This window comes from Nematolebias whitei, chromosome 12, assembly GCF_014905685.2.
Source record: "Nematolebias whitei isolate Nwh7 chromosome 12, NemWhi1, whole genome shotgun sequence".
Lineage (NCBI taxonomy): Eukaryota > Metazoa > Chordata > Actinopteri > Cyprinodontiformes > Rivulidae > Nematolebias > Nematolebias whitei.
Genome location: NC_056509.1, coordinates 27,133,784 through 27,143,354, shown reverse-complemented (window position 1 = coordinate 27,143,354; position 9,571 = coordinate 27,133,784). Strand labels below are relative to the sequence as shown.

The following is a 9,571-nucleotide window of genomic DNA, read 5'->3' as shown; positions in this document are numbered from 1 at the left end:
TCAAATCTGATTGTTACACGTTGCTGGAAGAAGACAGACAGAAAAAAAATAAAAATAAAAAAATCAATGCAGCCTGAAAAGAGGCCTCAAGCTTCAGTGGAAAGCGTCGATACTAAGCAGCGCTCAAAGCACTTAAAATGTAAATGCCTTTTCCAATAGCAACAAAAAAAGCAACAAGAAAGCAGTACGAGTGTCTTGGGATCTCTCTGGTAGTAGTGTTGATCAGGGAAAGTCTCTGCGGAGACGCAGTGGACTGAACTCCCATGTTCCCCCTGAAGTGTTAAGACAGTGATGCATTGCAACAAAATGAAACAATGCCCTGCAGGCTCCCGTCCTCTGTAGCAGCGCCTGGCTGCGCTTTAGCTGTCACACTTGACTAGATGAAAAAGGAAATGATCTACTTTTTGCATTCACCCCCATCGTGCTGTGTATTGTGACATTCTGCAGGAAGCGCCATGGTTAACTCTAGAAACATAAAATTACTTAATGGGGTCTCAACTAATCTCAGCAAAAGTGCATGCTATAAATATCTTCAAACTAATTGAGAGCACAGCAGGTTAACCAACTAATTTTATGCATGGACTGTTACATTTCCCAATTTAACATCTACTGTAAAAATGTTCTACCTTTTTAGTTTGCTTTGAAGTACATATTCTAACCTCACAACCTTGGAAAAATAATTCAGTTGAAAAAGATTTAAACCAATCTTGTGCTGAATATCACTCAAATGTTAGAGGCCCAAAATTCAACATTCGTCTTTATTTGGAACAGTCCAAGAAAACAGTCCAAGAAAACAGGCAATATGAAGAATAGTTCATAAAGGTTTACTTTTTCATTATATAGGATGCAAAAAGGAGACAAGAATATATAATAGTATCAATTAAGGTCACTGTAATCGAACATAACTCTTGCAGAGTTCATGGTCCCTGATGTCTCCCCAGCCACCGTTTTTAACATGTGGGGCCACCCCTCCGGCCCCACTGGCTGGCAGTCTCTTTGTAATCAAGAGGTTTTTGGGGAACAGCTGGTTCCCACTGCTTTGTAGGATGTTCTCAATCTTGATTTTCTGGCTGACGGGCATGCAGGCTGCCTTCTTGTGGTGCATGCCACAGTCTCCTGCGTGGAAAATCCGAGGCGCTTCGCTCACCATGACCTTCCAGTAGGAGGGCAGGCAGGACACGGTGAGGTGCTGCAAGGACCAGTCCCAGTTGTAGTCGTCGTAAGTGCAGAACGTGTCTGTGCACTGGAAGAGCTTCTGGTACGTGTCTCTGCTTAGAGCCATCCCCATGTTGTGCTCCGTGGACTTCCAGGCTTTCACCTCCACCTTGTTGGCTTTACTGGAGTAGCCGATGTGGCTGTAGCTCCCCAGTGAAAGGATGTCACAGTCGGCACACTGCTCCCGTTTGAGAGCTCTCATCAGCTTTAGGAGATGAACGAAGTCTGGAGACAAGTAGTGGTCCTCCTCAATTAAAAGAACCAGGCCTTGGTGGTCTTTAAGAACATGGACTCTGTCCCACACAAAGTGCAGCTTCCACCACCAGTGGTGTTTGGTCTGGGAGAACTTGGCCTCCCGGTAGTGGCCGAAGGAGTCTGGATACTCTGCGTTGATGCAGCCAAGCTTTAAGGCGTCTTTTTTGGGAATGTCTCTGGGGCAGTCCCGGGGGTCATTTCCTGGGAATTCTTGTGGGTACAGCTGAATGCTGAAGGGGAAGAAAATCTGAAGAACTTGACAGAAGTCAACAGAGGCCACCACTTTATTAATCTCTGGGGACCAGTAATCATGGCTGAATATCAGCAAAATGCTCTCCACACCTCTGGCCTTTCGCAGACTATCCACTAACAGTTTGAGGTAGTCGGGTCGATTATGAACCTGAACTACCACAACCAGATCGTCTTTGTGTCGGTTTTTCTTAAACTTTTCTTCGTTTCTTATCGTCTGGTCAAAATTCAGTTGGAAGACAATGCCACGGTAGACTAAAGTGGCATTGTCTACCTCCAGCTTTGTCAATTTGCCTTTGTCTTTTGCTTTTTCCTGGTGCGTGTCATTTGCCTGAATAGGTGGTGGAGCAGGGGCCCGGCTAACTGCAGCAGTAGCTTGCACCTGGAGATGACTGTGGACACTACTGCTGCTGCTGCTCCTCTTCACTGTCTCCAGTTCCTTGGGGAATGAGCCACTTTCGTTCTTTTGCCTGCTGCTGCTCCAGAAAGCTAGGCCACAGATGACAACCACCAGAGTCAGTATCACCACCTTCCTCTTGTAGATTCGGAATCTCATGATAAAGGATCAGCCTGTTGTAAAAAGATGGAAGTAGACTGTAAAAAAATTAAATGAAAACAACCACAACAAGAAAAAGAACTACTGTAATAAAATACCTGTACTGGTTTGCTTGTGCTTTGAACAATGAAAAAGTGATTTAAAAAAAAACCTGATGAGAGGTTAGTTGTTGGCAAAAAATAACTGTTGCTGTAAACACTGATCCTGTTGGAATGTCATAGATGGTTGGTGAATCTTCCATAAGGCATGGTGGTTGCTGGGGAGGCAGTGTACATAATCCACCTGAATAAAAAAACAAACAGGAAACGGTTTTAAACCATGTGCAATATAGTTAAAAACTGTCCAACTGATAACAGTGATCCTTTACCATTGTCTGAAAACACCAGTTTGATTAAAATTAATAAGTGATGCACATTATACAAGGAGTCAAGTTATATATTTCCACATCACCCAAAGCTAAAGAAAATAAAAATCAAAACTATTCGTTCACATCACAAACACAGTATGCATGCACGGCAGCAAAAATCAGACGTTTACATAGGATAGATGTAACAGGTTGCACAGGTCTAAAAAAAAGTGTTTGTGCTTTCGAGATGCGGAACAGTCCCTTGGTACTTCATGGTTCGACTTTCGTGGACTCACTGTTTCGTGGGTTTTCTACACAAGATTGTATACAGCATACGATTGGCTGATTGATGGAAGACGACCAACCACAGCATTGTGCTCTGTGTCCCGGGCGCTGATTGTCTCAGTAACCATAGCATCGGTCTGTCTGCTCTCTTTTGCTGTGCTCTTTTAGAGACTTTAGAGCACATACGCCAAACGTGGCCCTTGTTGACATCTTATCTAGCCCCCAAGATGATATACATAAAATACTTTTTTTCACTTGAATTTTTTTTCAGTATTCTTTGATTATGACGTCAAAAGTGCAACAGAGAATGTCTATGAGACCAATCAAACTATTTTTAGGAACCTGCAACCAAGAAAATATGTTGGGTACCTAACTTGAGTCAATGTAGATTCTGAAACGGGCCCTTAGTTTGAAAATGTTTTCATTTTGGCCCTCTTTCGTAAGTGAGTTTGACACCCCTGCTTTAGAGAGTTTAGAGCATTGTTAAGAACATTGCAAGAGTGTGGGAAGGGTCTTAATATATAAAGTTTTATATATATATTTGTTTGTTTAAACTGCTATTGTTCAGCGTATTGTTTTTGTACTATTTGTGCTTAGTGTATTCTTAGTTTTAGCATATTTCTTAGTTCATATCTTAGATCTTATTACTGTTTTTCTTTACAATTTATACTTTTGTTGGATGTAACTTGGACCCTGTGTACATAATTTCATTCCAGCACATATATTACATGTGGTGCGAATAACAATAAAGAACCTTGGCTTGATAAATACTAAAATAAATATAACGTCCCTACTTCGTGGATTTTCACCTATCTGTGTCTGGAACATAACCCCTGTGATAAGTGAGGGACTAGTGTACATGAAGTACCTTCAGCACCAACTATTTTGTCACGATGGACCTTAATGAAGAGGATCATCAACACGTAGTGTGTGTTTTGACTCATTCTTTAAATAAAAATAAAAATAAAACGTGCACAGTAAATTTTGGGCTTTGTAAAAACGTAAAATTTGAGCTAAATTAAGTTAACATAAAACTGCCTTTTTTTCCTGTGTAAATTGTTTTCTTACTGGACTCACATTCTCACAGATATTTTTCAATTTCATCTCAATCAGGGATGAGCAGAAAATGCTAACGTTGACTCTTGTATTGATGTATTAATATTCTTGTAAATTCTGATTATTGAAAGTGCAAACAGCAGCAGCAGGTAGTTATAGCATTTCTGGTGCAGACTGGGTGCTTCTGGTAGGAATATCAACATTTCTCCTAAAATAACTGTGTAATGTGAAATTTAAAATGATGCATGCAATAGTTTATACAACTGTGTTTGCATGAAGCCGTACAACGTTTATAAGATTGGAGTTATTTAAAAGCTTCACCCACTTTTCTACAGGGAAGATGTTAATTCCTCTGAAACACACTCAGTTTTAAACTGACTGTTCATTTACAGCCTTAACAACTGCAGTCCTATCTGGTATTAAATCTGTCACAATGTTAAATTGATTTGTTTCCAAGATAACGAATTATTATTTTATTTCGATATACAGACCACTGCCGTGTAAAAGTCCTAGCCCTTTAACATTCCTCTTCATCACCCAAAGCCACCAGGTAGCAGGCAGCCGTGTAACCGATCCTAAATTTATTCTGCAGCTTGAAACAACTTGGCAAGATTCAGAAGACTGGTTTTTTTTAAAGATGGCTTGTTTCTACCTGAGAGCCCCAAGGTTTAGGTTAAGATCAAGCGATACCAATACAGGAAGATTTCACTTGCATTTCATTTTACCTGCTTAAACTGACATCTACAGACTACGGTGGTCAGTAGGTTTAAATTAAATGCCAGCTAGGACTAGAAAAAACAATTTATTAACGTCTTTCCTGCAAAAGTACTGCTTAATTGAGAAATAAATTAGGACCCAGTTCCATGTTAATAGAAATGCACACCCACCTCATATATATATATTTATACATTTAGGACTGAACAGTGTACATTTTCAGGCATTATTGATGCACTATAGCTTTGACGTTAAATGAAAATATGATGGTACAAAAAATAAAAATCTGCATAAGAATGAGGAATAAAGTTCTCTCAGTCTTTTCTATGTAATTTCCACAGGACACGTTACTGATCTACAACCTTTTTGCCCCATCCTCTTTTAGAATTAGACTGCATTTATGTGTATTTTTATAGAACATAACCCAATATCTCCTTGTTTTCCCCTGCAATACTTCCTGTGCTTAATCACATGATTAGTATTGATTGAGCCTTTCCTTTCAGACCTGCAGAACTCCCATATTTTATTTATTATTAAATTAGTCATACTTCCATCTGCCTGATCAGCACACCATCAGGATTAAACTTGAATATGTGCACTGGAAAAAAAAAATCCGTAAAAACCATAAAATGTTCAAACCGTGATGATACTAGAAAAGTGCTCATAAATAAAAGACACGACGTGCTACTAAAAGAAGGTAGTTTGTTCAACTATGATGCTAAACTACGTGTTCGTGTCTTTATTTTATAGTCGGCCCGAGTTTAATTATATCCACACACTTACAGCTTGTAAGATTAGCTGTAAATATTACATTTTTGGTAATTTTTTTGACCATTTTAACAGGCTGAACCGCTTTTTTCTACTCCCATGTCTGCCATGTTTCCACACTCGTAAATTTGCCTACAACCCCATTAACATCCAACTGGCCGCTAGCTGTCAAACCGAGCTAACAGCGGCTCGGGTGTCGAGCTTCCCCTCGTCTATTGCTGCAGAGTAATTAGGCAAACTTGAACAAAATGCACTCACGGCTACTGTGAAAACAACCAGCAGACATTTTCGCCTCGGTTCGCCATGAGCGCGAGCGTCACTGAACGCGGTATGCTAGCGGTATGCTAGCAGTATGCTAGCGGTATGCTAGCCACGGCTGCAGCTAACAACTTCCAGGCTGCCGCCCGCTCGCCCGCCAGCCCTGCCCGAGCCAGGCTCGTCAACAGCGGCGAGCAAGACGGGGAACACCCGCTGAGATCACGAGCACTTACCTAAAACTACACGGGTCCTGCGGTCCCTTCACGGTGACACGTTATTACTGTGGTGTCCCATCCTGCTCTTAACCTTCCAGCAAGCTGCATGGAAGAGAAAATGACGGCTAGATGGAAAAAAAATAAATATAAAATATCACAAAAAACAAGAACCACCGCCTCCTGTTGTCCAACTATATTAGTCCAGTGGGGGGCACACCAGGCCGCTTTTATATTGTTCTACTTAAAACATCCTCGGTCCTACTGCTGCACAGTTTGTAAACCTTTCCCTGTCGGTTTTTGTAGATTTAAATAGAAAAACAACACAAGTTCACCCTTTTTTTTTAATGTGTTTAATTTTAGAACAGGTGCATTTAAGCTGAGCTTCTACCGCTTTAAAGGTACTTATTGTAGATTAAAGTTTATCCTGAATTTATGGACACATTAATATGAGAAAACATATTGTGCAGATTATTTTTCTTACTTTACAAGGTTGTTTTTTTTTCAGTTGACTTTGCAATGATTCCCTTTAATACTATCATTTAACAATTTATTTTTGGGATAAGGATAATAGTCATAAATAAGAAAATATATTCAAAGATATTCTGTTTTCATATTTTGTTGTTGAAATCCATCCATCATCTTTACCCACTTCTTCCTTTTCAGGTCACGAAGGTCACTGGTGCCCATATCCAACCGTCACTGTGTGAAAGGCAGGGGACATCCTGGACAGGTCTCCAGTCCATCACAGGGACACATAGAGACAAATGAGACAAACAACCATTCACGCTCTCACTCACACCTAGAGACAATTTAGAGTTACAGTCTAAAATGCACATTTTTGGTCTGTGAGAGGAAACTGGAGTACCTGGAGAAAACCCACGCATGCACAGAGAGAACATGCAAACTCCACTCTGAGTGGCCCCCGGCTGGGATTTGATCTGGCGACCTTCTCACTGAGAGGCAACAACTCTACCGGCTGCACCACCGTGCTGCTGTTGTAGAAGTCTGCAACAGCGTTACAAAGAATAGGTTATTCATTTTCCAATTTGCTGAATCAATCCCAACATTAATTCCTTTGGGAGGCTGTGACCTGTGAACAAATACAACCCAGTGATTGGCAGAGAATAACCACCCTTCAAGAATAGAACAGAGAACACATTCAGTACTTAAAAAACTATTGCTTTGACAATAAAAAAACAACACTCCTTTAAAAATCTAATAAAATTACGTCAGGTAGACTGAATAAGTCTTTTGCATAAAAGACGACATGTTTCAACAAGAAGAATTTGTCCAGAGGATCTGACTTAACCTTGTTAGATTCATCTATCTGGATTATTGAGCATACATCAGAACTCCTTTAAAAACTGAGAAAAATATACAAGAAAGCAATACATTAGTTTTGCAATACTTAACAAAATCACTTGAAAGAGATTTTAAAAGTAATTTGATTGACAAAAGGTCAGAAAATATATATAAGAACAACATTCCAGAGTGCCCAGAGTGGCTGAGGTTGTGTGTACTAATCCAAGAAGATGTTTATGCATTTTTGAGTTTTATATCTTAGTAAAATTTAATAATAGTAATAATAATAATACATAATTGAATTGGAGGGTTGTACAACTTTTACAGGCTGTTGCAAGTCATTAAAATTCCAATTAAAAAGAATAATTAAATAATATTTGGTAAACTTTTACTGTAATATTGGAGCTTCTGTTTATTTTTAACCAGTAGGAGGCGCTGTCAAAATAAAAAAAAATCTTTGTTTGCCGGAAACATTTTCTGCGCATGCGCGTGCGCCTTTTCCTCCTTTCCGACGCTCGAGCGAAAAGAGACAAGATGGGCCATCAGCAGCTCTACTGGAGTCACCCTAGAAAATTCGGACAGGGATCCCGCTCCTGGTCAGTGTTGATCTCATCGTGTCGATTATTGACTAATAAACAAGTTCGAGTTATATTTGTGCTTTTGTCCATTTTATATCGGTTAGAAAAAAATGATGAAAGCTGCACCGCATGGGCCGTAAGCCGGAACCAATATGGCGGTATAAGATGAACTTAGCTTAAATTAGCATTATTGTTAGCGAATAGAACATCTGTTTTCTTAATAAGCGCAACTCTATAAACTATATAGGATTATTAAAATCTTTTAACTTGTCTGTCGCTTCAGGAAATGTATTGCACTTGGTGTTAATAGTTGGTATCCTCAGATACCGACCACAGAAGACATTTGACATTACAGCTCATTAATGTTCTTGTTCTAATTTCAGCCGAGTGTGCTCAAACAGACACGGTTTGATCCGTAAGTACGGACTCAACATGTGCCGCCAGTGCTTCAGGCAGTACGCCAAAGACATCGGCTTTGTTAAGGTGAGTAATCTCATTAATAAAATAAATTAAGATGTCATGTTTTTTAATGTCTTCATGTCTCTTGTCTAGTATGGATGTTTGTGTTCCTACCGACTGAAACAAATTGCCCCATGGAGATAATAAAGATTCTTGAACTTGAGCTCAATTTTATAAATTTGCTGTAGTTACAATTTTGTTAACTTCTATGTATGAGAGACTCATGTTAGTGATGAAGCCTACATATTTGTTTTATATTTTTGCATAGTTTAGTAATTATGGTTTTTGATCATTTATACTTTAATCCTTAAAGAGCACGAAAGCTTAGACAAATTATTCTGAATGATGGTTATTGCTAATATATATATTGTTTTGTTCTTTTGTACAGCTGGATTAAATGTCCTGCGCTGACGTCCTCGCATGGTGTTAAGGGATCATTGGAAGCCTGGCCAAGATGGAAAACATTTAACAATGCGCTAATAAATGTTCTTTTTTGTCCAACTTCACTGAGCTGTGTGATTATTCAGGTCTGACGATAATTATTAATATGTTTACAAAAATATAAGTTTGTCACTGAAAAGAACGACATATTTCAGCTAACACCATTTGATTCTTCTTTTGGTTAGCAGTCTAAAAAAAAAAAAAAAACAAGTTGGAATTTTAGGGTTAAAATGTGACAGAGTGGTCAATTTCTATTTTCTGAGCTGTTCAGTGAGAAGTCGTGCAGGGTGAATAATAGTCCCACTCCCAGCTGTAGGTCATGATGGAAGAATAAAAAACTTTTGGCATGAAGTGAGTAATTGAAGTCAGCGTGCCCTCACGTTTAAGGACAGGTAACATGCAGAGACGTTATTCTGTCGCTGTGATCTGAGAAGTCTCCTGCAGTGAGGCTAATTGTGCAGCTGACCAAATTTGAATAAGGTCACAAGTTCCTCTGACAGGTGGATTTTCATGTACCAAATAAAAGTTGACAGCATTTTTCATGCAACTTTTAAAATTGTATCTAAAGTAAAACACTAGATGGCAGCAACACCCAGAGCAACAATAAGTTATTTAGACAGGTGGGTTTTGAATCTTTGGTCTTTAAAGGTTGTTTTCATGATTAATCATGAAGGTTGCATTTGGCAAAACTAAAATGTATGAAATTAACAAAGGGAAAGTTATGATGTCAAAGCTTACATTAGTTAAAGCACCTAAATATCCTGCAGCAGTTATCGTGTGAGGAAGTAAAGTACCAGATGTCAAGATTCTCCAGTAGTTTTTCACCTGATCAAAGTATTACCTGTTCGCAGCTGATTTAAACTTTTTAACACCC

The 9,571-nt window shown here is 39.1% G+C and overlaps 2 protein-coding genes across 2 annotated transcripts; one reads left to right on the top strand and one right to left on the bottom strand.

Moving 5' to 3' along the window:
* Positions 1-847: 847 nt before the first annotated feature.
* On the bottom strand, positions 848-2,393 carry mgat2 (alpha-1,6-mannosyl-glycoprotein 2-beta-N-acetylglucosaminyltransferase). The gene is made up of 2 exons (XM_037685354.1): positions 2,374-2,393; positions 848-2,289 (listed from the first exon to the last, which is right to left on the bottom strand). Exon 2 carries the CDS (start codon positions 2,273-2,275, stop codon positions 887-889), a length of 1,389 nt encoding a protein of 462 aa, XP_037541282.1. The 5' UTR covers positions 2,276-2,289; positions 2,374-2,393; the 3' UTR covers positions 848-886.
* A 5,309-nt stretch (positions 2,394-7,702) lies between these two features.
* rps29 (ribosomal protein S29) lies at positions 7,703-8,762 on the top strand. Its single transcript, XM_037685353.1, has 3 exons — positions 7,703-7,815; positions 8,181-8,280; positions 8,645-8,762. Exons 1-3 carry the CDS (start codon positions 7,703-7,705, stop codon positions 8,651-8,653), a joined length of 222 nt encoding a protein of 73 aa, XP_037541281.1. The 3' UTR covers positions 8,654-8,762.
* Positions 8,763-9,571: the final 809 nt, after the last annotated feature.